At 41.6% G+C, this 26,583-nt stretch overlaps 5 protein-coding genes and 1 long non-coding RNA gene across 8 annotated transcripts; 3 read left to right on the forward strand and 3 right to left on the reverse strand.

Moving 5' to 3' along the window:
* Positions 1-452: 452 nt before the first annotated feature.
* On the forward strand, positions 453-3,988 carry nanog (nanog homeobox). The gene is made up of 4 exons (XM_003967985.3): positions 453-1,035; positions 1,348-1,685; positions 1,775-1,915; positions 3,260-3,988. The coding sequence occupies exons 1-4, from the start codon at positions 645-647 to the stop codon at positions 3,554-3,556; spliced, it is 1,167 nt and encodes a 388-aa protein (XP_003968034.2). The 5' UTR covers positions 453-644; the 3' UTR covers positions 3,557-3,988.
* A 302-nt stretch (positions 3,989-4,290) lies between these two features.
* tm9sf1 (transmembrane 9 superfamily member 1) lies at positions 4,291-9,029 on the reverse strand. Its single transcript, XM_003967945.3, has 9 exons — positions 8,593-9,029; positions 7,554-7,771; positions 7,049-7,180; positions 6,804-6,926; positions 6,299-6,657; positions 5,835-5,989; positions 5,547-5,732; positions 5,040-5,313; positions 4,291-4,919 (listed from the first exon to the last, which is right to left on the reverse strand). Exons 2-9 carry the CDS (start codon positions 7,764-7,766, stop codon positions 4,526-4,528), a joined length of 1,836 nt encoding a protein of 611 aa, XP_003967994.1. The 5' UTR covers positions 7,767-7,771; positions 8,593-9,029; the 3' UTR covers positions 4,291-4,525.
* A 145-nt stretch (positions 9,030-9,174) lies between these two features.
* fen1 (flap structure-specific endonuclease 1) lies at positions 9,175-13,137 on the forward strand. 3 transcript variants are annotated; one of them, XM_003967944.3, is made up of 12 exons: positions 9,175-9,297; positions 9,578-9,672; positions 9,789-9,891; positions 9,985-10,087; positions 10,793-10,856; positions 10,998-11,107; positions 11,330-11,466; positions 11,656-11,722; positions 11,820-11,951; positions 12,038-12,189; positions 12,470-12,584; positions 12,696-12,930. In XM_003967944.3, the coding sequence occupies exons 2-12, from the start codon at positions 9,591-9,593 to the stop codon at positions 12,771-12,773; spliced, it is 1,143 nt and encodes a 380-aa protein (XP_003967993.1). In that variant the 5' UTR covers positions 9,175-9,297; positions 9,578-9,590; the 3' UTR covers positions 12,774-12,930. The 3 variants fall into 3 exon arrangements, with proteins under 3 accessions (XP_003967993.1, XP_011606226.1, XP_011606225.1); XM_011607924.2 differs by having other exon boundaries at positions 9,231-9,308; positions 12,696-13,137; XM_011607923.2 differs by lacking the exon at positions 9,175-9,297 and adding an exon at positions 9,379-9,478 and having other exon boundaries at positions 12,696-13,137.
* A 3,251-nt stretch (positions 13,138-16,388) lies between these two features.
* On the reverse strand, positions 16,389-18,336 carry LOC115251277 (uncharacterized). Its single transcript, XR_003889852.1, has 3 exons — positions 18,153-18,336; positions 17,915-18,022; positions 16,389-17,799 (listed from the first exon to the last, which is right to left on the reverse strand). It is a non-coding gene; the product is annotated as an uncharacterized lncRNA (long non-coding RNA).
* Positions 18,337-20,281: 1,945 nt separating this feature from the next.
* On the forward strand, positions 20,282-23,389 carry sbspon (somatomedin B and thrombospondin type 1 domain containing). Its single transcript, XM_011607922.2, has 5 exons — positions 20,282-20,880; positions 21,539-21,733; positions 21,799-21,877; positions 22,346-22,522; positions 22,618-23,389. The coding sequence occupies exons 1-5, from the start codon at positions 20,658-20,660 to the stop codon at positions 22,733-22,735; spliced, it is 792 nt and encodes a 263-aa protein (XP_011606224.1). The 5' UTR covers positions 20,282-20,657; the 3' UTR covers positions 22,736-23,389.
* Positions 23,088-26,547, reverse strand: terf1 (telomeric repeat binding factor (NIMA-interacting) 1). Its single transcript, XM_003967983.3, has 10 exons — positions 26,336-26,547; positions 25,754-25,846; positions 25,371-25,498; positions 25,200-25,286; positions 24,956-25,105; positions 24,394-24,491; positions 24,218-24,241; positions 24,038-24,135; positions 23,819-23,901; positions 23,088-23,738 (listed from the first exon to the last, which is right to left on the reverse strand). Exons 1-10 carry the CDS (start codon positions 26,496-26,498, stop codon positions 23,577-23,579), a joined length of 1,086 nt encoding a protein of 361 aa, XP_003968032.1. The 5' UTR covers positions 26,499-26,547; the 3' UTR covers positions 23,088-23,576.
* Positions 26,548-26,583: the final 36 nt, after the last annotated feature.

Raw genomic sequence — 26,583 nt, forward strand, 5'->3', positions numbered from 1 at the left:
TTCCCAACTTTTATTTGTAAGGTTGGTCAGGTCTTTGTTTTCTCTTGGCATGGAAAATCTTAAAATTGATGAGTTTGAGCTTCATCTTTGAAAGCAAATATGGTTGGTTATTAACAGCAGCTTTTAAAATCCTCACAATGCCAGGGCTGTTCAGACATAGATAAATTTTAGATAAAATAGTTGTACCATTTTATTTTTATTCTTTTTTAGATGTAACTATTCAAAGTGTGTCAGTCACACTCACACATATAGGTGGTGGTTTATATTTTTAAAGCTCAATGTTTCCAGACAAAACCTGAAAACTATTTAAACACAAAGTATTGAACTGGATACTAATGAAATGGCACCCAAAGCTCCACTTGAATCACTGCCCACGCCCACACACGTGTTTATAAAAAGCCTGTGAGAAGCTGCGCGTAATTTTTGAACGTTAATTGAGCTGCTCCCCAAACCCTTCGAGTCCAGCCTAGCTTTTTTTTGTCTTTCATGTGCGCTATACGTCTAAATACCGTTTGTAACTCACAACACTTTTATTCATTTGCAACCTTCAAAGAAAGAGCGTATTTGAAGACATTGGTTGTTTTGTTCAGGATTTTTATTTTCGCGTCTTTCTTTACCCGCAACGCAAAATAATTGGCGCAATAATGGCAGACTGGAAGACGCACATAAGCTACGGCTACAATCCTGCTTATCTTGCCTATGCTTATGGACACATGTTCCAACCTGGGCAGAACGCTGGAAACCAGGGGGAGCCTGAAGTGACAGATTTGAGCAGCAACAACGTTGGGGTGACTCAAAACTACTATACAACCACCGCCGAGACCCAGGAAGGGTCACCGCCTCGCACACCGGAGCACCAGGTCTCCAATGGGCACTACCACTACCAGAGTGCTGGCGTTCTCTACATCGACGCCACTCAGACAAGCCGGTTCCTCCTGGCTGGATCACGCCAACCTGTCTACGATGAACGGGCACTTGAGACCAAGCGTGCCGGGAGCGATTCAACCAGCGACTCTGAAACCTATATATCACCAGGTAATGGAAAAACAAAGCCAACGTGGTTTAAGATGGTAAGATCGCCATGTTTAAGTGAGATGATTTCTTCAAGAAATGCTAAATTGGGCTTCGTTCTAGCCCCTAAAAAAATCCCGCCACTATTCGCGTGAGTTTGCGAGACGGGATGGCGGGCAATTTCTAGCATCCAAAATTGAGTGACATATCTTTTAATAAATTTGTGGATTTAATGGATTTATTTTTAAAAAAAAAAAGTTTCTCAAACACATTGATTCATTCGTAGGTTTCTTTGTTGATGATAAACAGTCAATTTGTGCATTGTCTGTTATTTAGATTCTTGGAGTTCTACCAGCAGCAGAGAAGAGATTCTTCTCCAAACTGACCCAACTGCATCGATTGAGAAAGACCTTGATAAGGAGACAAGCAACAAGAGCCCTGTTGCCAGCGAGGATGTATCCAGCTCTCTCACAGAGGAGAGGGGGAAGAGCTGCGCTAGTGGCATCCAAACTACCCTCATTTCCCCCAAAAATCCAGGCGTTAAAGCAAAGGCCCGCACAGCCTTTTCAGAGAGTCAGATGAACATTCTTGTCCATAAATTTAGCATCCAGAGGTACCTTCCTCCATCAGAAATGAAGAATCTGGCCGAAGTCACTGGCTTAACATACAAACAGGTGAGTGGATCCCTTAAGAATGTTGTTGGTTAGTATGTACACAACAAAACTGCATATCTGTATTGCTGATCAAATTGATTATCTTCAAGGTTAAAACTTGGTTTCAGAACCGAAGAATGAAACTAAGAAGGCACCAGAAAGACTCAAGCTGGATATCCGAGCGCTACGCCATCAACAACGGCGCCCCAGTTAATGGAACAGTCTACAATATTCCCCCGTATAGCCCATCTGTAAGTATCCATCTTAAAAGTACTATTTATACAAACGTATTGTGTGGTTAAAAAATTGTATCTTTTTCTGAAATGTTGTATTGGTCAGCAAAAGATTCCCAATGACTGTTAAACGGTGGCTGGGGAGATTTGATCAAGATTTTCAGACCAGTTGAAAAATTGCAAGAATTTACATTTTGCACTTGCAAGTAGTGCTTCAAAATGCAAAAAGTAGAAATGGGAGTGAGACCAAAAAGTTGCATAAGCAATTTATTGCAAAGAAAGATTAAACTGAAATAGGCTGAGCCGGAGGATCCAATTGGCTGAAACGGGACGATCCTCCTCCAATTGAAGCTTGTCAACTGGTGCCAACTGCAGTCCCATAACCATTAGACGGCACCTGTGAGAGAAGGTTTTTAAGAAACCATCTTCAAAGACCTCGTTTCCTTCAACGGCACAAAATTGCCCGTTTGGAGTTTGCACTGAAAGTTGGAAGAAAGTTTTATTCTGAGAATTTTTTTTTTCAACCTCAATGGTCCTGATGGCTTCCAATCTTACTGGCATGGCAAGGAGACCCTACCTGAGATGTTTTCTACATGGCACAGTGGAGGGGGCGCAATCATGATCTGTGGGGGCTTTTTCCTTCAATGGAACAATGTAGCTTTGGGTTGTGCAGAGGCATCAAATGGCAGCTGGATATGTGGAGTTGTTGCAGGGGGAATCCTTCATGACGAAAGGTTTTACAACAGGACAACGCTGCAGTTCACAATATCTGCCTGACAAAGTGCTTCTTCCATAGAAATAACATCACTCTTAAACCATCCTGCGTGTTCCCCTGATCTCAATCCAATTGATAACACTGGGGTTAGATGGCAAGGGAGGTTTAAAAAATGGGCCAGTTCCAGACACTGGATGCCCTCCGTGAAGCCATCTTCACCACTTGGAGCAACATTCCCACTAGCAGCAAGTATGCTGAAGCAGATTTTTTGCAGTGCTTAACAAGAATGATGCGGCTACTCATTACTGATTCCTTTTTCAGAAACTTTATTTCTAATTTAGGGTTTTGTGTTGTTTTCAGCTGAACAACCTATTTCAATTTAATGGTTTGCAATAAATTGCTTGCTCAAATTTTATTTTGACTCACTCCCCTTTCTTTTTGCATTTTGAAGCTCTCCTTAGAACATTAAGATCCATCGGTGCAAAATGTAAATTCTTGCAGTTTTTCAACAGTCTGAAAATTTTGATAAGGAGGGTACGTCTTTCAAAGGAGGCCTATTATAGAGGTCTGAATATGGCCTTAAGGGATAGCTGAAACATAATCCAATATGAAGGTTTTAACAGGAAAAAAATGTTTTTTCTCACCAGTATCAAGGAGAAGGGAGGCCTCAGCACATGGTGGACACAGCCTTTAAGAATACTGCTCCCCAAAATGTGGCTTTATATATGGCAACTGTTGGCCCTGGATCTGCTGGTTACCCATCCTGGACGAGTGTTCCACAGCAGACTGCAGTACCAATCAGGACCCAGCACAGGGACTGGCCCACAAACCCAAACACCGGCCATTATGAATACAATCCACATGTATTTAATGTAGGTTTTTCCAGCGGCCATTGCACAAGCTTGGAAAGCAAAAATGGGGAGTCAGTTGACAACAGTTCATGAAAGCGTTGCCATGGCATGGTGTCTGCCAGCTGCCAATCTTCCGTTTGATAGTCGTGAACTGGGGAGCTTCTTTGGGCCAAGGTGCACGTGTGATTTGTTCATATTATAGTTCAAACCCTTGTACCATTTTATTTTTATATGAATCTATTTAATATGTGAGGGAGCGTTCTTTTGTTTTGCTACTACAAGAATGTTGAATTTTGATGCATTGTTTGAATTTAACTGTTTTGGAATTGCTTTATAACAGGAAGTTGTTGAGGATAATGTACATGTTTTAGTGCCTTTTTCCCCCTTTTTAAATAGTTAAACTTTTAATGCGTTACCAACTCTCTAATGTGCTGCACTGTAATATATTGGCAACAACTAGTAATTGGAAACTGATTTTGACTGTCCAAACTAACAGCAAATAAACAAAGCAATTACTTTATTCAATTTAGGTCTGGCAATATGGTAAAAAAGCATTAAGATTTACATCAGAACCATGGTGGCAGTGACCCCCATTCCCATCATCCATATTTTTCAAATGCTCTTCTGTCTACAAGGCATTTTTCATCTGTAATACAATAAAGGGGTCCAATTCTGAACATTTTCCCAAAATGTTTGAGTTTATGGTAGAGTATAATTGCAAGCAGCAATAGTTTAAAACCCAGCCATGAGTGATTAACTCAATTCCCACCATGAGAAGCTACCATACTGCATCATATTTTATCATTTAATAACTTTTCACACAGTTCTGATGCCAAAACTCCCTTTATATAGAAATACCTCCATTTATGCTTAAATATACAAGACAACCATTTACCCATCAGAATTACAATCCCTTATTCTGATGACAGTGCTAGGCTTTATTCACTAGCTCATGTCAAGGACTAACCCCCTGTGTTAGTTCCCGAAGGAGTGTGCTGTGTAGGATTTAATGTAAAAAAGCCTCATCCCTGTGTGCTGTGAGGACGTGTGTTGCTTCCACAATTAGTCCATCTTGATACTGCAGTAGATGTAGCGTATAAAGGCTAAAGATGCCCAGAATGATACGCTGCCCAGCATCAGTGAGAACACCATTGATGTAAGCAAAGAGTAGCCAAAGAACTCTGTGCTCTGTACAAGGCCGCTCATAGATGATCGGTTCCAGTAGTAAAAAACGGAGTACGCGAAGATGAAGATGCCAGTGGAACCAGTGCTGAGAATGCTCCGCCACCACCATCGGTAATCCTCCCCGGACAGCAGGAAATAGGTGAGAGCCACAGAGATGCAGGCGCCCACTGAAAGAAGGATGGCAAAGACGCACAACAGAATACCATAGAGGGTGTAGACCTCTCTCCCCCAGACGGTGGCAAAGATGTAGTAGAGCTCCACAGAGATAGCGCTGGGGAAAAAATAGAAAGATTAGAAAATTGCCTTGTAGGGTGTAGTCTTTAATTTTCTTCCCAATTTTGTTAACTTTACAAAAAAATTATGAGTGAATAACATTTTCGAGAACACTCACCTGAATGGCAGGAAACCACCGATAGCCATGTGAACAGCTGTGTGTTTGTACCAGGGCTGGGCGGGAATCTGACGTGCAATGTTACGAGTCCGGCAAGGTGCTTGAAAGCTGCCAGCTCGGTTCTTCCCTACAATGCCTCCGATGACGGTGAGTGGAAAGCCAACAAGCACCCACGCACCCAGCAGTAGAAGCACTGTGGTGGCTGGCAGGGCCTGAGTGGAGCCACTGAACCAATGGACCGAATTTACAATGCTCCATGTAAAGAACAACGGAGCTAGGGGAGGAAAAAAGGACATTATCTCATTATCTTTAAGCTACAATATTTTCTTTCGGCAAAAATTTCTAATTTAGCCTTTGTTTTGTCACATCTTATCTGAAGATAAGGATATTAAAGGAGCCATATGTAAACACGTGGCCAGACCTGGCATTGCAATCATCTAAAATACTGAAGCACGGTTTCCCTCCCTCCTTTTCACATAGAGGGTTCTTTCATGTCTAAATGCTCACCAGAGAAGAGTGAGGAGGTGAGAATAATGTTCCACACCCATCGTTGGCCGTTGATCTGTGTGTAAAAGCAGCAGGAGACGTATCCTGACACACAGCTTGTCAGAGCATACAGGACAATTGCGGCCGAGTTGATGGCGCCATGACGATGAACATTGAACATTCCCAACAAGGCCATGACGATGATTACTACAAAAGATAAAGGAGTTTATTATATCAAATTACAAACTTAATACGGACACTACCAGATATTGTGAAAATTAAGAATCATAAGCCATGGAAGAACCTTACCTGTGGCAAGGGTGAGGAACTGAGCCCCAACTCCAAGCACAGAACAGAGCAGGCTTTTGTAAGGGGGAAACCTAAAGACATCAGTGTGTATGATCTTCCAGCCATTGTCTCCCTGGTCTAGGTCATCACAACCTGCTTCCTCTTCCACGTTGTACCTGCAGGGGAGAAGTATGGTGGTTAGTTTAAAGTTACCAATTCAATTAAATATAGATTTAGAAGAATATATAGAATAATACAGAAGAACCCATGTGGCTTTCAGGTCAAAATGACTACTTTTAACATATTTTTCATTGTTTATTTTTAATTTTGACAGTGTTTAAAGACATATATTAAATTTATATTTAATGTCTCTGGAAGTCAATGAAAATTAATTATCAACAAAACTAGTGCAATATTAAGAAGAAACGCATGCAATATTATTAGACAGTTATGTCAGCTTTTCAGCTGTCTGACTGTTGACCAACCTTGCAAAGTCATTCTTAAGAACTCGCATGAGGATGATGATGACAAAGCCCAAAAGCAGCACCACCAGCACCAGTGAGTTAATGATGGACAGCCAGTGAATCTCCAGGGTTTTGGGAAAGAATGAGTAGTCTCGGAGGCGCTCAGCTCTCCGTGAATGAGGCAAATTGGACTCAAACCAGTGTACACTGTAGGTGTGGGTTACTGTCAGACTATGTCCGCCGACACCAACTCCTCCTACCACTGCACCTGCTCCTTCCTCCAGGATAACAGGTTTGACATCTTTCACTGAAACATTGGCGAAGATCACCGCATTGCCATTATACTCAATGTTGAAATCCAGATGAGTCCATAGTCCGACCTGTCAGGTCAAAGAAGAAAAAACAACAGGTACAAAAATGGAGCTGAGAGGGAGGAAAAGACGATGGCTGCGGCACCACAGCACATTTGAATAGAATCATTGAATTCAATTTTTTAATCAGAACAATTTAAACCCGGCAGCTGTACCTTATGGCTGTGAGGCAGAAAGCCACTTTCCTCTAGATAGCCCACAAACCCCCAAATTGGAATGTCATCCAGGACAAATTCAAAATAGAAGAGCTCCTCAATGGCCTCACGGAGCTGATCGACCTAAAAAAAAAAATAAATGCACACCCTTAAATGAAAAACTCCAACCGCTTCCAGGGGTATTGAATTCGTTCAGTAATCATGACTGCGCTCAAAGACCTCTTACTCTAGCCGTAAGTAAATACCTGTTTTTCTGTAAGAGTGAGCTGGCATACAGTTTTCCTCTCCACATTTTCTCTGAATGGAATGTGATATAATGACTGAGCCATCCTGTCACCATCTAACACTTCACCCAGGGTCAGAGACTTGTGATGTATCTGAAGAGTCATTTTCACAATGTGTTAAAAATTGGTCACAATCAAGTCCCAAATACTTTAGAAACTAATAATATTCACATGAAAACACACACAGTGCAGGTACAAAATACTGAATTGGCCTCTGCTATAAAAAGTCTAAATCAAACAATATTTTACAATAATAAAAGTAGTAGCATTCTTTTTCTATAAAGATGTCCAGCCATAAATTGATTTCCTTTTTTTATCCTGTATTATCATCATGTGTGTTTCTTGTTATGTTTTCTAAATCTCTTAGTCTCACCTATACTTGCAATTTCCAGATTAGATTGTGTATTATCTTCCTTTCCCTTTATTAACTGCAACATAAACACAGCCTAATGGAACAAGGACTGACCTTCTCTGGTCTACAAACAGGCAGAGTGTAGTAGTGATATGTCTCCTGAGGGTTATGGTAAGGGCCCACTTTGTTGACATAGAGAGTAACATTTTCCCCCTGCTTGTAACTCAGTGCCCATCCCAAGGACAAGCGCAAGATCAAAAGCAAGATGCAGTCCAGGCCTATCATCCTATGGTAGCTGGCTGATAGGTGTGTCAATCCCCACTGCATAACCCCTGTAGAAAAGAAATTAAAAAATGAGGCAGATGTGCTTTAAATCAGATTCTGTTGTAACAAAGAAGATGTGACATTCATACCTTCAAAGACATACTAGATTGGTAGTAAACGACACACATATTCTTTCTGTTTTAAGACTTTAAACAATCCTTTTAATGATGTGTGTAACAAACATGACTACACTTTTGGCATTCATGTTAAGAGTATGTTATAAGAGGAAACATGACATTGCTTACAGATTCTATTCTCACGACCAGTTTGGACCTATTTTGTAAATGCCACTGATAGACACGCATTCAAAAACAACCCATTTAATAAAATGCAGTGTCACTCGACGAATGTTGTCTTTCAGAGTTTTTAATTCAGAATTCTGAAGGAGCAAAGCACCTATTTTTGGCAACAACAGGTGAATGCGCCCGGGAGAGCAGGTTTAGTCTTTAATTTGACTTTCCCTGAAAAAATCTGTAGAATCTGGCTTAGTAATAAACACAGAAGCAAACCTGGTCACTGGGGGTGCCAAATGAGCACCGCAGCCAGAACTGCTGACAAAATGACTGTTTATGGTGGGATGTGGCTAATCAGCTTCTCAAACCATAGACTCCACTGGCAAGACTTTTTGGGGAAAACATGCAAAGTGTCAGAGACTACAACCTGTATGTAATATCTCGCACAATTCTTCGCTTAACTACGACTAAAGAGAATGCTCCAATTCCACTCAACACACGGCGCACAACAGTCTTTTTATGCTATTGGCAGAGATTGGACTATTCTTACGTAAGACAACAGAGACTTTACCAATAATTCTAAAGATCGATCTTACCTCTATCGCCGTAGTTCCACTCAATATCGCAAAACCAGTATATCCACCGGATTCCTCCAACTCCAGGCCCTGACAATGTTTTCTTTGCTCCAAAATGCAAAGACGCCGGAGCTCACTGTGAGTTGCAGTAAAGCATCTTGAAAATACACGTTTTAACGTACACTCCTGGTAGCATATCCCGCTTCGCAGACCACAGTGATTTATTACATTTGACACGGTAGACGAAGGAACATGACTCCACGTCACCTTAAAAATAATACAACCACGACTGCCGAGTTTTCCGGAGTGGGCGGAGAAATAAAACGCTTAAGACGTTACCAGTGGTTGGCAGCTGTTAACACGATCCCCAACATATTAAATGAAAGAGGCTAACAATAGACTTTAATCGTCAGTAGAATTTGACCAAAAAAATCGTTTAGCCCCCTTGCCTGTAGTCTGATTCTATTATTCTATTTTTTTTATTTATTTTTTGTACCCACCGGATTTCCTTTTTCACAAAAGAGCCAATGAAATGCCTTGTCGGTACTTCCGCCTTAGCGCTCAGTCACGCTTAATCAAACCTGCACCATCGCTGCACGCTCCTCTGGAGCAGCTGCTCCTTCCGTGCTCGCAGATTGATCACGTCTGGTTTTGGATTTCCCGCGAATGCGCGGCAAATCTTGCGCTCGATAATCTGCTGCCATTGATCACAAAAGCGCTGAGCTGGTGAGTCTATTGTAAGTCTTATTTAGCCTAGTTTATTGTATGCATTGTAGTATAGTAATGGCATCGTGTTTATTGTTTATTCGTAATGGTGTGGAGCCGTGTTTAACCGTTCATGCCTCAATACAGTAGTCAACTGCATGTTTGTGTTGATTTAGCTCTCTGGCAAAGTAACCAATTGAATGTAAGCAAAGTTATGTGGCCAGGACGCATAACTCGGTATAATATATGCATCTTATCTTTAGTAATTTGCCGTTAAGTTGTGTGTTTTTGTTTGTTTCAGACAACACATTACAATGGGAATACATGGACTTGCTAAACTGATTGCTGATCAGGCCCCTGGTGCCATCAAGGAGCAAGATATCAAGAACTATTTCGGTCGCCATTATAGTTGCCGTTTAATTATTTATTTCGTGTTTAAAATTGTCATGATTTACTTTTCTTTGAACTTGTTGTGATGTAAATAAACAGCTTGGTTTATGATTTTTTTCCAGGGAGGAAAATTGCCATTGATGCCTCTATGTGTATGTATCAGTTTCTGATTGCTGTACGTCAAGATGGTAATGTTCTGCAGAATGAGGACGGAGAGACAACAAGGTCCGTCCACTTTAAAACAGACACATTAACAACTGTCAAAATGTTGACGGGCACTGGCACAAGGTTGACACTAAGCTTTGGTCTTTATTCTAGCCATCTGATGGGAATGTTCTACCGGACAATCCGTATGCTGGAACATGGAATCAAACCAGTGTATGTGTTTGATGGCAAGCCTCCACAACTCAAATCGTCAGAGGTACAGTAAATATATAAATAGAGCACCATATATATAGCAGTGAGCCTGTTGGCTAGGCATCAACTCACATCTGTCATCTGTACTTGCCAGATAATTGACTAAATTGACTGTAAGTAAATGAATATTGTTGAGACACTCAGGGATGAAAATAGGCTTAATTGGCTGAGGACAACAGGATTATTAAAACATGCCAACATGTTTCAGCCTGACAGGCCTTTATCAGGGCAGTTACAAAATAGCTGCCAAATGAGTTTCTGACTGTTATATATTGTGTTGCATATCTCCAAACTACCTTATAGTGAAAGTAATTGAATAAAAGTAATTTTTCCTTTTATGGTAAACTCATATCCTTCTGAAATGTAATGTAGTTGAACCAAATAGTTCCCTAAGACGAAACTAGATCTAGATCAAGCGGTGAACTTTTGAGTATTACATTGAAAAGAACATTTCATAATCGTTTTCCTCATAAATTGGTTATGACCCCAGTAGTGATGGCTGCCTAATCTTCTCTAAGGATGGTGTAAAAAGTATCCAAAAAAAGTGGTACTTACTCACAATGCATTTTAAAATCTAACATTGTCTGACATACTTACACTGGCCTTCATGCTTTTAAATGAGTAGATTAGAGGTTTCATTCTAATTTGTTTTGCTACACCTATTTTCTTAATAGTCTAACTTTGCCTTTACTCTGATTTTCATTCTCAGCTGGAAAAGAGAGGAGAAAAGAGGGCAGAAGCAGAGAAGCTTTTGGCTCAAGCTCAAGAAACTGGTAGAATACATGTGTTTCAGTATATTAATATTTTACACTGTATCTCCTTAATTGTCTACATTAAATTAAGTTTTATATTTTAAATGTATTTATTTTATTTAGAAATGTACCAAAATGTCTAAAATCTTCGCTTCTCTCCAGGGGAACAGGAAAATATTGAGAAATTCAGTAAACGTCTCGTAAAAGTTACCAAGCAGCATAGTGACGAGTGCAAAAAACTGCTGACCCTGATGGGAGTGCCTTATATTGAGGTAAGATCACTTTTTACTTCATCCATGAATTTCCTTTTATACAGTTTTATTTGAACTACATCAGCAGCTAATTTTAAGGAATCTCTCAATCTGGATAACTTTAAAGAGTAATTCTATAGGTAATTTAAAGTGCGACCACAAACCTCACAGCAGAGAAAGAATTGCAGTAAGATAAATGGGGTGAATTGTCCCAATCTTTTTGATGTTTTTTTTGTGATTTAGGCTCCTTGTGAAGCAGAGGCCAGCTGTGCTGCTCTGGTGAAGGCAGGAAAGGTCTTTGCCACAGCAACAGAGGATATGGATGGGCTTACATTTGGGACAAATGTTCTACTCAGACACCTCACTGCCAGTGAAGCAAAGTAAAGTGTAGTCATTTATATAACTGATGCTGGTTTAGAGAGCCTGGCCATTACTTCGACATTTGATGCTTTTCTTTATGCAGGCAATTTTCTTTCACCATTAATGGAAACAACTAAATATGTGCAGTAGGTTTGTATGTCGAAAAGTTTAAATAATGATATATTTTATTTTTTTTATTTTTTTTTTAGAAAACTTCCCATTCAAGAATTCCACTTCTCCAGGGTCCTGCAGGAAACTGGCCTGACCAATGAACAGGTAAAGGATTGGCTGAAATTTCACAACATGAGTACCTGGGCTCTGAGGATGCAGTGAAGCCCTTGTCTCATTTTTAACCCTCTGTTGTGTATTTTAGTTTATAGACTTGTGTATCCTCCTCGGCTGCGACTACTGCGGTACTATCAAGGGTATCGGCCCCAAGAGAGCCATCGACCTGATTAAACAGCACGGCTCCATTGAAGAGATCCTTGAAAATATTGACACAAACGTATGTTCATTACCAGCATAGTTTGGATTTTGTGGAAGTTAATGGCCAAGGAGGGGTCAGCTCTTGTCTTCTGTATCCTTCTGCAGAAGTATCCTTCTCCTGAAGACTGGCTGTTCAAAGAGGCTCGGGGTTTGTTTGTGAACCCAGATGTGGTGGATTGTTCCACTGTAGAGTTAAAGTGGGGGGAGCCAGATGAGGACGGATTGATCCAGTTCATGTGTAATGAGAAACAGTTCAGGTAAGTTAAGAGATGAAATATTTATTGACACCCGAATCACCAAAAAATCTGGTCATTATGTAATTTATCAATTACAGTACAGAAATTGGAGAATTTGTGTAACTTTAACTATTAAAAAAAACAACAGCCTCAAACTATCTCATTCCTGAAATCAAAATGTGACGATGATAATCAAAAACTTTGAGAATGTTTTAATCTATTTTCACATCTGCACATTGAATATACATTGAAATGGAATCTTTTTTTTTGTCTTTTGTTTACATATACTTCACTTATGCAGTGAAGACAGGATACGTAATGGCTGTAAGAAGATTGTGAAGAGCAGACAGGGCAGCACACAGGGGCGACTGGATTCTTTCTTCACTGTCACTGGCTCTCTATCCTCCAAGCGGAAGGTACGCAGTCATCTGAATAATTGCACATAGATTGTTATTTTCATCTTGTGTTGCTGTGATGACGCTGAAGTCGGTGTCAGTCTATTCACTTGATATTTGTGTCAATTATAGGAACCAGAGGGGAAAGGATCAGCAAAAAAGAAGCAGAAGACTGGAGCCACACCAGGCAAATTTAGAAGGGGGAAATAGAACTGTGAAATCCCAAATGTTCTTGTTGTCTCACATCCATGTTATTTTTCAGCTAAGATTTTTTGATGTTCGTGACCAGACAAGTTTTTTAATTATCGACAACTCTTGTGTGTTTTAAAAAAAAAAAAAAAAAAGAATAAAAGTGATAAAATCTTAATGGAGCACCTTTACAATTATTAATCTAGATTTATTATAACAATGCATCCTATCATAGCTTGAAGGACAGAACCTATATTTACAGTCTCATACAGCCTTGAAGGAAAAATAAAATGTAGTGAAATTTAGTAGGTTCATCTCAATGATAAATATATACATTTTGATGTAAAGTTCAAAAACTTCTCATTAAAATTCAGGAAAACGGTGAGTTAGCAGTGAAATGTAATGTTTCAGATTCCTAAAAAACATCAGGTTCTCAGAATACAAATATAAAATACAGAGGCAGTCACTACTGTTTACATTGTATGCAAATTTCCCTATTGTGGCACCAATAAATTATGTGTTTATGTGGGTCCAATGTGTTTGGACTGCTTAAATGGATACACAAAAACCTCTGCACAATGATATTCAGAACTGCAGAATTGTCACAGCACAAATCTAAAGTACTAACCCTTTTTAAATATACGGCATGACTTCAAAGCCATACACAGAAGAAATGAAAGAATTACTATATATAGCATTAAAGGTTTCTTATTTAAATTGTTCTTTTTTGCTATTATAACAGAGGGAAGGGCTTTAAATTGCCATTATCCTTTCAAGGGGGTCAGATTTTGGAAAACATCCCTCTGTATACTGATTACCAACCACATGTATTTTGTTGAACTGTTTCATTCATAGTAACCAGCTGCTAGAAGCAGAAATACTTTTTATTTCCATAAAGCATCTTTTGGTTGCCAGCGTTGTGTACCAGCTGCCCGCTATAAACCATAATACTGACACCTGCTGGGCACCCAGGGTAAAAAGAATTCTCAAAATTAGAGCGATCAGGGAACCTCATAAATAATAATTATAGCTATAAATGCTGGGCCACACATTCCACTTTTAAAGATTCTGGGGACCACAAGTAAACCAGTATTCTGAGAGCGGCACTGGAGCTTGGCCTATGATAACTTTGTAGGTCAGAAGACTCTTCTTGCTTTAATTGACAAGCCAGGAGAATAGTGGGTAGTTATATAAACATGGTTGTCTTAAGTAATATTCTAATTTCACGAGTCACAAAATTTTGAGTTTTTGAGTTACTTACTTTACTGGGCTTCATATTCACACTCTATGCCTTTAGGACTTATAGACCACGGCCTCTGAGCCTTGTGGTCACATTTTTTGAGCCCTCCTGAACAGGCAGGCTTATGAGGTCTGGCTGTCCAACATGGTCAAAGCCACAAGTCTGTGGCTTTGGTCCACTATTTGGTCATTGCGCATGGCAAAGAGGCTGGAAGCTAAGAGAGGGATGGTGATGTAGCTCATTGAACATTAAGGTTGTGTTGTTTTTTACCAAAAAAAAAAAAAAACCCTTGTAAGATTAATAAGCGGGACCCAGACCGTTGCGTGTGGGAAGTGCTCACCTGCGGCTTTGCTACCACCTGCACTTGCAGGGTGATGATCAATCTGTCCTTCTATGAGTAGCTGTTGCCGAAAGACAAAATGACCCTGGGTCTCATGTACAAAGGGTGTGTATGCAATTTTTTCCACACTAATCTTCCGATGTATCAAACGTGAAATGACCGTGGAAATGTGAGCCAACCTTGTGGCTGGCTTTTGTGACATTGGTGACCCTCGGCAGTGATGCTGGCAAACTGTTAATATTGTCAAAAATTGCATTCCTGAGAGTGATGTGCACATTAGTGACAGAAGTGACAGAGGGACAATTAACACACATGTGTTTGCGTGGATTCAATGAGGGAAACGGTGCAGAAAATACCGTTAACGACAATAGCAGCTTTGGCACTATTAGATGATCTTGCCAGTGGAGCAGTGCACAAAGAGAAAGGGTTTACAGAGAGTGAGATGATTTTTTGCAGCCACACTTGGAACGTGAAATGGCCAGGAGCCACGTCCTGCCTGTGCCAGTGTGCAATTTACAGTGAGAGCAGGATTTGTTTTTAATGTAATCAGAGCTGTCGACTGCACACACATTGTTATAAAGATGCCATCACAAGATAAATTTGTTTACGGTACGTAAACAGGAAGAATTTTCATTTGATCACATTACACGAACACAATCAACTAATATGGGTGTTTGGTGGCCTGTATCAGTGCATGATTTATTCATTCTGACCAACAGCATGGTCGGAAAATAGGCTACAAGGTGGCACAGTGCAGGATGGGGGGCTTCTTGGTCATTTAATTCTCTTAAATCAATCCCCTTGACAGGCATTGAACATGTGCGCCCCTGAATATCATTCTATCATGGCGAATCTCTCCTGAGAGCGGTTGTTGAGGCCAAAAAGATAAATGATCAATTCCGCGTCTTTGGAAACTGTAGCCTTTTCAATAATTTCCTCAGTGTGTCTGAAGTTCACCGCGTTACTCTCTACCTGCTGGTGTTTGAGCTGGGATTCTGCTCAGGTTGGGGTCATCCAGCACCAGCCACCATTTGCTGACGCTCATGCCCCAGTCCTATATTTTATTTTGATTTTAGATTTGCCTGGTAGCTGTATGTGTCACTGTTTAAGGTGAGTAGGGCTGCTGAGGGGGTTGCCGTGGTTGCAGGTTAAGTTGACTCTGGACAGCTGAGCTTGGAGCCCTCTGTGGTCACAGGGACCAGCCCGGACCCTCCACTAATTTCTCTCTCTTTGTACTACAGGTGTTCATTCCCCTGACCCCTCCATTGCTGGGGTTAAAGGAGTTAAATCAATCAATCAATCAATCAATCAATCAATCAATCAATCAATCAATCAATCAATCAATCAATCAATCAATCAATCAATCAATCAATCAGGTAGAAGACAGAATAGGCAGAGATCAGGGAAATACATTAATTATAACAAAGTGCTGGTGTAGTAGTTGAGTGGGTCAGTTGGGTCGGAGGTCAGATGTCAGCAGGTCAGGAGAGGAGAGGAGAGGAGAGGAGAGGAGAGGAGAGGAGAGGAGAGGAGAGGAATGGGGAAAGGGTTATAGTGGGGACCTGATAAAAATACTGTATAGTTATTAATGGTTTGGGAGTTTATATTGGTTATTAGTTTCTTCATGGAGCATGTTGGAATACCTAATCTGGTCAGGAGTAGGGTAGGGTTAGGGGTTATAGGTCGTTGACTCAGGCCTGATGGCCCAACTGAGTGAAACATGCAAATCCACAAGGGGGCACCATTTGAATGAATAGTGTCAGGGTTCTGTTCGACAGAATGCCGTAGGCTAATAGGCTGGGATGGGGTTAAGCCAGGTTAGGCCCTAACCATTAGGATAATAGGCTAATGGGCTAGGGTTAATTAGTGTTAGGTTTAGGTTTCATGGTTTGGAGTTAGTTTTAGTTTTTGGGTTAGGGTTAGGGTTTGAGAATTAGGGGTTAGGTTAAGGTTTAGGGTTAAGGGTAGTGCTAGTTAGGGTTGATTAAAGTTAGGTTAGTTAATGTTAGGTTAGTGTTTAGGGTTACAGTTTTTAGGATTTTGGGGCTAAATTTATCAGCACTGGCTTTCTCATTGGGGACCAGGCCTGGGTGGGCAGAGAAAGAGCCAGTCACTCCTCTTGATCAGGATGTTAAAATTTGTTTTAATGGATATATTTCTCTTTTTTTTTATTAAAAAGGAGAATTAGTTACTTAAATAGTTAATAGACACATAAATAATTAAATGTGAGCATAAAAGTTTAAGAATAAGATCATTTTTTACCGGGAGAAAATAAAATTAAAAAGATTAAAAGTATTGGGAAAAGAAGAGTGGGGTCTGGAGGTTGGGGGCAGTAGTGCAGAAGTACTAGAAATAAGTGCTATATAGTTAGAGGTTGGGCTTAAGGTTAGTTTTAGGGTTAGGTCTAGGGTTAGACTGCCTACAAAGGAACAAAATGCTTTTTTCCTCATCCATTTATTTACTGATGTACATTTGAAGACATTTGATGCCGGTATTTTAAACTACTAAATTATATCTGACAAGTAGCATTAACATGTTGGAAAAAAGATTTGTTTTCAAGTCTGTCTGTTGGGGAATAATGGTTTTACACCAATGGAGGGTGGAGGGACATTTCTTTAAATATTTTTCTTTATGGATGAGCATTCTGGCAGTTCTGAGTCATTAATTAAAAATAAAGTGGTGGAGTGAAGTCTAAATTACATCCATCTTCTTGTGCAAGCAGACATAAAAGAGCTCCAACAAAACCATAAAAATTCTTCCTTTATAGGCTGTAAGTCAAACTGTTCCATCCTTCCTAATCTGCTGTGAAACCAGTCCGGCCTCTAAAACATGTTGATAAAGGCTCTCTAAAATTCCATCATAAGCAACTGAAACAAACAAACGTGTGTCAACAGGAATGCTCAGTCCCATAGTTACCATGTGTTCAAACAGGGCACCGAGAGGTTAAATCTCAGGTCTTTGCCATCTCTCTCTCTCTCTCTCTCTCTCACACACACACACACACACACACACACACACACACAGACAGACAAACTATGTCAAATAGCAACAGGGCTTGTTGTACCTTCAAATATTCACCTCCTTTGTTCGAACATACCCTTCAGAATGCAAAGATAATAAAATCGAGATAATCTTTATCATTTCAGTGTTTGCGTACAAGTTTTTACAGCTGCACAGTGATAAAGGTGAGGATTATTGCCTGAGTGACTTTGGGTTTTTCTGCCCCCCAATCCTGTCTGCTGAAAATGATTTCCATGTCAAATACATGTCAAACCCTTTTGCCCTTGATGGTGCAATGCACTTTTTGGCAGGCGCAGCTCTGGTGGGACTGACCTGTCTGTCGCTCTGTGACACGTCCCGATAAGATTTATGAAACCCACCATGATGGATGCCACCTCCGTCATGGTTGTTACCTGAGGTTTCATCTCTCTCGGAGGCAGGGGGTCACTCCCTCCACCTTCCAATATCTGCAGTGATTTACACACAAATGGAGGTGTATGTCAGGAAGGGTGACTGATGAGGGGAAAATTATCAATGATGTCAAGCTTGGATAGAAGAGAAGAGGGTCTTTGTTATTATTACACTGGCGGCGCTCCAGGGCCGGTCTTCCTGCGAAGAGGCACTGCCAGAGTGTCGCCATCCCTCTTCGATGAAGCACGTTATGATCTATAGAAGCTGCAACGGTAATGACTGAGAATAAATAGAGCATCATTAGCAGGGCACGCAGCGTGCAGAGGGTTATCCAGGGCAAATATATAAGTTGTGATCCTCGGGTGCACACGGCGGCAGCCCTGGATTCAAATTTAGAAGCGTTTCTCACCTGAATTCACCCGACTGGCATCACTTATCTGTTGCCCAGATCGACCTCTGCTGGAAAGTCATGGACTGACACACGCCAACTCAAATATCCAGCCCCTCAACTCTTTAAAATAATGACTCACATCTCCGAACATCACTCACGAGGGCCGAGATAAAAGACCTCCAGATACTCAGGAGGCCACAGACGGCCTACACTCAAACTGTTACACATAAACAGATTGTATAAGACACTCCCTCACACACAGACGCGCTAAATGCACAGATGTAAGTGAGGAAGTCAGAGAAACAAAGGGTTCCTTTCATTAGACTGAAACTGTACTGAACAGAGGGAAACTGTTGTAATTCAACCTTTGTGGACTTAAGTGTCAAGTTAAAGGCTTGAAAATACAACTGAACAAATGATTAAGTGGACCCAGTTATGTAAAAAAAAAAGAAGTACATTTTCTTCAGAATATTTGATAATTTCGTAGATGCTTCTATCCATCAATCCATCAATACCACCTTGAATGTGGACCAGGTTGGCATTCCCCATAGAGGTGAGAGGAGGAACCCTGTTTCCCCTCTAATTCTTGGGGCCCAACAGCATTTTAAATCTAACAGTCATATTTTAGGTCTGGAAGCCCTCCGCCTCCACAGCTGCTGGTTTGGGATCTTTCTGTCTGCTCCAAACTTTTCTCTTCAGTGATTTTAATAGAAGATTATCTTGACTTCTTATCAAAGAACCTGATTCCTTCCCTGTCTTAAAGCCTCTTTATGAATGTTCATGAAGGCGTCCTTTCATTGCAGACTGTAGATAAACATTATCCAAAGTCGTCTCGTCTTCTTTATTGAATACTTTCATTCTAATAACATACCAAAATGTTCAGCTGATCGCTCCTTGCTATCCTTGTTTGATGGCTGCATTTCTCTGGACTGTAATTTTTTCCTATAATTCCACCCAAAGTCTGCCAGAGATAGCTGGAATTTTTCATTTGGGAAAGGTGCATGAATGCACCCATCAGGCTGTTTTCGGAGCACTTCTGAGCGCCTGAAAATTTGGACACTCTTTCACAGTAATTACTAATCAGAACTGAATGCCTGCACTTTAATCACCTCACTGCTTCATTTCAAATGTTTTGCTGACTTCTAAAGGGCAGATGAATGACATCTGTAACCAAATCCAACCCTCCCCTCTCCATTTCACACAGTCTCTTGCCTTTGTCAAATACAATGTGTGTGTGATTCATTACAGTAGCACCATAAACATACGTACTCTCTGCCATGGAACATTACCGCGGTGGGCTTAATCCCCTTCCCCTCTGATGGTCTCTGACAGGAGCACAGCCAGGGTGGGAGGTGCAGGGTCGGACGCCTTTCAGACTTAAAAACACACACGCTTTGATGTGCACTTGCAAATGTGCTGGAGCCAAAACAAACTCTATGCGGCCGCTCCATCATGGGTCGGCGACTTCATCACCTTCGCAGTGGAAATGCATCATCCAATTAGAAAACAGATGTTTAGACTCCTCTTTCAAGGGCAGTTTGTGGTGAGATTTTTAAATCCACCCATCAAACACCAGCTCGGTGAGGCTGCTCCTCTGGTTAAGGCTAATGTAGATATTGTTGCTTGATATGCTTTACAGTGAGAAGAAGCCAGAGCTCCTAATCAGAGCTCTGCCGGCTCTCTAAGCCTGTTTTAGAGGAGCGGAAGAAGTTTATTACAGATCGTTACAAATGTTCTTCAGCAGGTGCAAGGTGGGTCAGACTCCTGGACCCACAGCAGAGGGAACATTCTGATCGCTGACTGTGATGAGAATCTTTACTGATATAAAGGTTGCAGGAAAAAAAAACAAAAAACCCCCAAACATGGCTCTAAGAACGCTCAGCGGAGAACTCAACGGGCCCCCTGGCACAATCGCCTGGAGGCCTGCCAAGTGGTCGCATTCCTCGCTTTCATTTCAGGCTGTGGGGTGGCAGAGGGCGGCTGGGCAAGGCTGGCAGAACAGAGCAGAGCTGGTGGAATTCTTCAGGGAGAGGGCAGGGGAGAGAGGGAAGGGGTAAACAAGTTGAACACAGGTGAGAAAGGCAAGAGAGAGAGGGAGGATGTGGGAAGCAAAACAATGGCGGCTCACCCCTCCCTTACCCCCTGTCTCCTCCCTTGCACAGTGGACTGGAGGGAGGTGCTCAGATGTGAACACACACAGAGAAAGCGAGACACAGGGAACAATATGGAAGTCATGTTTGTCTGATCGGGGCAGGAATGGAGCGTTCTGTTCTTTAGGTTGCTCTGCAGACCTGTTTCTGAAGGGGAAGGGAGAAGGGGGCCGGACACAGGAGACGGACACAGGAATTTCAGGTCACAAGGGCCCCCGTGGCAGAGTGTAGTCTTGGCCGACTTGGACTGAACTGGTATTCAGACCTCTCCTGGTCATGAGTAACAAAAAGTAGGACCTAGGAGATAAACACATTTCAAATCCAGAACTCAACCTCAAGTCAGCCCACAAGCTTCAGCGTGACGTCCCCTAGGATGGGACCCTCTGTGGAGTTTACCTGCGTTCTGCTGACTGTCTTCACGCTGACCAAGAACCTTCTGGTGTCTGGAGGTTGCTCAGGGAAATGCTGCCACGGCAGGGACCTGGACTGTTTCACCACAGACTGGAGGATGGACCGAGTGTACACGACTTGCTACTGCGACCAGGACTGCGTCAAGACCAAGGACTGCTGCTTCGACTACTTCACAGAGTGTCCAGGTGAGGGCGGGAGAAGCCACCTGTTAACTTCAACCTGTTAAACATCAAGACGTATTTTGTTTCGCTGCTCATGCCGTTCTCCACCCCGCCGCCTGTGTCTCCTGTCAAACTCATGCGCTCCATGTTCCCCCTCTTTGTTTCTCGGCTAAACCTGTGCCTAACCTCATTTGGGTGGACTGGCCCGCATAATGGTATTACTGCAAATATTCCAGGAATCTTTCAATCACTCGTAGCAATTACAGTTGCAGTCAAACAAGCCAAGTGGACCTAATGTGTTCTAGGCCAGCAGTCAGTAAATCGGCATGCTTAACGGGCTGACATCAAAGCTCCTGCAGCACAGAGAGAGAAAGAAAAGACAAATCACAGGACCTGTTGACTGAATGGGCTGCTCACTTGGCTTCCTCTTAGCCCACTTGTAGAGCAGGAAACACTAATTCTACAAGCCGCAATCAATGCTCCATTGATCTTAAGTTATTTCCTGAATATTTAAATCCGTTGCAGGAAAGCTGTGATTATACAATCTGCTTGAGAAGCTTTGAGGCTTGTCTGAGGCCCAGAGGTGACACCTGTGGGCCCTGGCTGAACTCAAGCGTTAGCTCCAGCAGAATGAAGATGTGCTTTAACAATCTGTTTTCTTCCTCTTTACTCCGGCGTCCAGCCCAGAACTGCAAAGTGAGTGAATGGAGCTTTTGGAGCGGCTGTGCCGTACCCTGCACGCCATCACTTCGAATGCGTGTCCGCGAGGTCGAGCGGCAGCCCAGTCACAGCGGAGCGCCCTGTCCCAGTCTGGAACAACGAAGCGGCTGCAGGGACTACAGGGACCACTGGGGCAGGCACTGTGGGCACAAATCAGGTAAACAGATAATCACAATATCTGACCTTAAATCAGCTAAAAGTAACAGATTCAACTCTCACCAGGTCCTGCGTTCATCACCAGCATGGAGTTCGGAAAAGCAAGGCCTAAGCACGATCACTATGGAAACCCCCTAAACACTGGGTAGGTTTCACATCGCTCCCCCGTTAACTCTGCTAAAGTGGCTCATGCCCGCAGGGATCTTTATGTCACAAGATGAAAAGTTCATGAATGCATCCAGGGCCTGACATCATTCTGACATTAGGCCGTGTAACTGGAGCCATTTTGGAAATAAAAGATAAACTTTCCCTCCGTCAGCAGGAGCTACCTTTAGGTGTTTGCTCACCTGGATATCTGTCGACAACTCAATTCAAATACCGAGTCTGCCCGCAGCCCTTTGAAATCAAACACGCAGGCTTTAATAGAGACGGCAACATATATGAAAAGCACAAGGAGACGTTCTCATTAAGGGTGTAGCATGCAAAAACCTCCAGATTTAGGATGTTAGCTTCTTGTGTGAAGCAAACTGTCCTTTTGTGTTTGGATTGATTATTTTTAATATCCTGAGACTGATTGTGTGACCCTCATGACCTTATTCTCTCCTCCCTGTAGATTCTGTATGGAATTTCGAGTGGAGTCCAGGACATCTCAGTGTACACTGGGGAACCAGCCACACACACGCTGGATGGGCTACATCGCAGAAGGTTTTATTGTGTGTGTGGCATGTGAACCTCCTGCCATGCCACACTATAGTAGCAGCTGTCAAGGAGACGGCCAGGAATCAGACAAGTATGACGTTTTAAAACATTAAATGCACATTATGTAAGGGGGAAAGTTGTGTACCAGTGGTGTTGAAACAAAAAACTGGTGTTTTTTTGCTGCAGAGACACTGTGCTCCACTGGCAGGCAGCAGTGAACCATCAGTGCAGCGGCACATGGAGGAAGATCCAGAAAACTCAGCAGTGCAACTGTCCACCCCAGCACAGCTTTGTCTTCATCTGAGGAACCCCAGGACGGACAAGAGCATCCTGAACTGGTTTACTCTCACCACAATGCTGCAGCCGCTGATTGCAAAGTTACAGACAGACACATGATTATAGAACGATGCCCTATTTATCCAAACAGCTGCTGGAATGGTTCAGTTTGATGATGGAAATATTGGTTTCTCCCAGTTCACATCACATACTTTGAAAAACAAAAGGCCTGCAGTACATCTGTGCCAGTTGGCAGTCAATTTGAGTAGATGCAGACAGCATCGTCTCTACAACTGAACTCACAACAAAGCAGCTGAGAAGAAAAGATATTTGTTCTGGCAACACATAGTACGATTGTTACGTCCAACATTGCTGCATTCTGTAGAGATGACTTGTAAAGAGCAACATTTATTTGAAAATTTTGACATTTGTCAACAATAGAACAGTTGTACTCAATAAAAAAATAATATACAAACTCAAGCAGTCATCCAAGGAAAAAGCTAATTGTGTCACTTGCTCCGCCTTTCCTTCATTTTGACACAACTTATGTTGTTCTGTGTAACGTAGCCTCTAGTGGCATACTGTTCCTGAGCAGTAGGAATTAAGGATTAAATTTGAAAAAAAAAAAAATATTCTGAAGAGATTTACAAATATGTGCTTTGAGATAATTAATAAGAGAACATAACTGTCTATAATTGTCACTCTGTATTCTGTCAACTGCCCCCTAGTGGTACAAATATATACATGCAAAAAAAAAAGTGAAAAACAAAGTAACACCAACCAACGCCAATCACCAGGTGGAAAAGGTTAAATTAGGCAAATGAGGATTTTTAATTTGCAGGAAACTTTAGCTTTAGAGTCATTCTTCTTTAGCTGGCTTTGTATGCCCTCACTAGAACCCTCCAACGGTCTTTGAGCATGACACCAGTGCGTCCTTCAAAGTCATAGTCCAACAATATGCGGGACCAATTCCCCTGGCCGTGACGTTTGACACCATTCTTCAGGTACTTGTCTAGTTTGGCTGTCCATTTCTATAAAAAGGACAGGGATGCACTTTAATTCAGCTTGTATCGTGTCTTTAGGACTGATGACCATGTGTTAGGATTTTTACCTGTGGTGGTTTTCTCTTCTTTATTTGGCTTTGTGAGAGATTGGAGTCACCAGCTGTCTTCACAGCCATCAGCTGAAATAATTCTATTAAGGACATGTTTGACATTCAGGTTAAGTTTGATTCATGCAAATAAGCTATAAAGCTTTTATCTTATTCAAAATGAAAAACACATATTTAGTCTTAAGCAGTTTTTGCTGTATATGTCAGAAGGAAGCCTACCATTCTGTGGGATTCTTTTGATGGCCACGGTTGGTTTCTTGCATGTATCAGGCTCCCATAAATCACTTATTTTCGTGGACAGCAGTTTCTTTTTTGATCTGTGCCCGAGTGAGAAATCAAAAAAAGGTTGAGGATGCATCATCCTAGTGAAAATACACTTTCTAAGGACAATTTACCAACCTTACTTCCCCCTCCGCCTTTTCCCTGACAGGAAACAGAAATACACAATTAGTGTCGAATGGAAAAAAAGCCGTTTTGTTTTCTTGACTGTTTTATCTCTTTTGGGGTCACAGGGAGGACGCTGGCACCTATCCCAGCTGCATAGGCGTGAAGGTAAGGTACAGGTATTTTCTTACCCTTTATTCTTGACTGATTCCAAGTGAGACCCGTCCTGTGATCCACTGTCCCACGGACCCTCCATGTGCTGTGATGACTGCGCCATCTCTGTGGCCATCTGAAGGATGTGCGGAAGATAAATACACGCTGTCTTTTTACGCCCTTCCAAAACAATTCACTTTCAGTATTATAACACCGTGAAAGCAAAGCTTATGGGGCTCGTCATTACAACAGCCTACAAAGTTTAACCTTGGTCAATGGCCTCCATGTAAATTACTCTTCCAACACTTTCATGAATAGGCAAGCCCGAGAGGGGGGCTGAATTTAACAGCTTGCCCTTCCAACTAATTTTGATGACAAATAGGCAATTAACCATGACTGATAATGTCACATCAGCACCTTGACTTGGTCAGAGCACTATTTAAGTGAAGGACAGGTGCAGAGCCGAACAGGTCACTAGTGACAGCTGGATTTATTAAGTGGACACATTTGGGAGGATGTTGGCCGATGTGGAATAAATGAAATGCATCTTACAAATCAAAGTACTTTACTAAGAAAGTGATGATGCGAGGCCTTCTGTACCTTGAGAAGATAGTCAGATGGGTTCCTTTCCAAATATTCATCCAAATAGGACTCTATTGTCCTCAGCAGGCGGCTGTAGCTGAAGCTCTTAAGGATTGGATGCTGCAGCTCATTCTTCGTCACAATTGCCAAAAGTCGAGCCTTCACGTTCTGTTAGATACATTTAAGATGCTGAAATGTAAATTGCATCCAAGTCATCACACATTCCTGTATTTATTTTATTTTTCATCAATCTCACACTGACCTTTGGGCATTCAAGGTTATTCTCAAACCATCTGAGTGCAGAGGAAGCTGCAGATCTTTTACTTTTCTCCAAACACACAGCCACAATCTAGAAAAAGAGGAAACCTTAATCAATCTCAGTCATGTTGCTTTACTTGTAGTGTTAGTTTTAAATGATGATCTGCAAGCTTACCTGGACAAACAAAAGGTTGTTAATAGTTTTGTACACACTTTCATCCACCACAGTGGTCCTCAACTCCGACCACACTTTGGCAGCAGACATCAGAGGCATCACCTTGGCTTCGTCTTCAAACTGCACATCTAGATCAGCAGACGTGTTTCGTGATTTTCAAATATTTTACTCCAGATTTACATTAAAACAAGGCTTACCTTTTCATTTTTAATAAAGATAAAACATCGCAGCACAAGGAAAACCCCTTAGCCTGAGAAATTATTTCCTAAGAGATTCACAAGACTGGCTCACAACATTTTTTTATCGGAACATTAAATTACATTAATGTCTGTGAATAACTATGCGGCGAAGCAAAACAAACTGGATCCATTTCTATAACTTACCAAGCTGCTTTCCATGCATGATTCTAGCAAGGAAGGCACATATTAAAAGTTTCTTGCTTTGTTCTCCTTTCACAGATGGACTCTGAGAAATACCTGCAAATAAGCAAAATAAACATGAAAAAACTTCCATCTTGGAGTCGGTTGTTTTACAGGTTGTTTGAATGCTACCTGGTACAATAAAAGTCCTGCTGTTATGGTGGCAATAACTACTGGCAACAATTTACTGTCAATTCAACATTTTGTCAATATTTAATATGCAATTATGTCTTACAGTTCCTGAATGTCTAGCATTACATTAGTTTTTCTACGCCTCAGCATTCCTGCTGATATCTAATGTACTTGTGTCTCTTATTTCAGCATCCTATCTGCATTCCCTTAGGGATGTTCTTATTTATTACTAAGATTTCACCCTATATGACTCCAAGTCGAAGGTCCAAACACTTTACAGACACAAAAAGCTAAAGTAGGTTGAGCTGTTTGGACTGCAGAAAAGCCTGCAAGTTTTGAGACAATGTCCTGTCAGCTGCGGGCAAATGTTATCAATATATTCAGGAAATTATGCTAACGCTGGGAGCTACATACCTTCAAATGTCGCAAGAACTTCATTGAATTTATCGAGGTTGCCTTCTTTAAAATACCGATAGAGGCTTATAAACATAAAGTCCAACGTCCATCCAGTAACTAGACTGGAAACACTGGAAAAACTCTGACTTCCATTTGCATCCATTTCCTTTCCCGCTGACATGTTTCCAATGTTTGACTTTAAGTTTTGTTTTCTTCTTCGTCCCCGGATGTTTCGTTTCTGCGGGTATTTTAATGGCTAGTGAGCC

Source organism: Takifugu rubripes, chromosome 10 (assembly GCF_901000725.2).
Source record: "Takifugu rubripes chromosome 10, fTakRub1.2, whole genome shotgun sequence".
NCBI classification, from domain to species: Eukaryota; Metazoa; Chordata; class Actinopteri; order Tetraodontiformes; family Tetraodontidae; genus Takifugu; species Takifugu rubripes.

Coding starts and splice junctions, on each gene's coding strand:
- nanog (XM_003967985.3), top strand. CDS start 645: ATGGCAGACTGGAAGACGCACATAAGCTACGGCTACAATCCTGCTTAT. Junction 1,036..1,347: donor TGAAACCTATATATCACCAG/GTAATGGAAAAA, acceptor TCTGTTATTTAG/ATTCTTGGAGTTCTACCAGC. Junction 1,686..1,774: donor CTGGCTTAACATACAAACAG/GTGAGTGGATCC, acceptor ATTATCTTCAAG/GTTAAAACTTGGTTTCAGAA.
- tm9sf1 (XM_003967945.3), bottom strand. CDS start 7,766: ATGCAGTGGGGATTGACACACCTATCAGCCAGCTACCATAGGATGATA. Junction 7,181..7,553: donor CTGTTTGTAGACCAGAGAAG/GTCAGTCCTTGT, acceptor ATGACTCTTCAG/ATACATCACAAGTCTCTGAC. Junction 5,733..5,834: donor GTTCCTCACCCTTGCCACAG/GTAAGGTTCTTC, acceptor TATCTTTTGTAG/TAATCATCGTCATGGCCTTG.
- fen1 (XM_003967944.3), top strand. CDS start 9,591: ATGGGAATACATGGACTTGCTAAACTGATTGCTGATCAGGCCCCTGGT. Junction 10,857..10,997: donor GGCTCAAGCTCAAGAAACTG/GTAGAATACATG, acceptor GCTTCTCTCCAG/GGGAACAGGAAAATATTGAG. Junction 12,585..12,695: donor CTCTATCCTCCAAGCGGAAG/GTACGCAGTCAT, acceptor TGTCAATTATAG/GAACCAGAGGGGAAAGGATC.
- sbspon (XM_011607922.2), top strand. CDS start 20,658: ATGGGACCCTCTGTGGAGTTTACCTGCGTTCTGCTGACTGTCTTCACG. Junction 20,881..21,538: donor CTACTTCACAGAGTGTCCAG/GTGAGGGCGGGA, acceptor TCCGGCGTCCAG/CCCAGAACTGCAAAGTGAGT. Junction 21,734..21,798: donor GCACTGTGGGCACAAATCAG/GTAAACAGATAA, acceptor AACTCTCACCAG/GTCCTGCGTTCATCACCAGC.
- terf1 (XM_003967983.3), bottom strand. CDS start 26,498: ATGTCAGCGGGAAAGGAAATGGATGCAAATGGAAGTCAGAGTTTTTCC. Junction 25,847..26,335: donor AGTTCTTGCGACATTTGAAG/GTATGTAGCTCC, acceptor GCTTATTTGCAG/GTATTTCTCAGAGTCCATCT. Junction 25,106..25,199: donor ATAACCTTGAATGCCCAAAG/GTCAGTGTGAGA, acceptor TGTATCTAACAG/AACGTGAAGGCTCGACTTTT.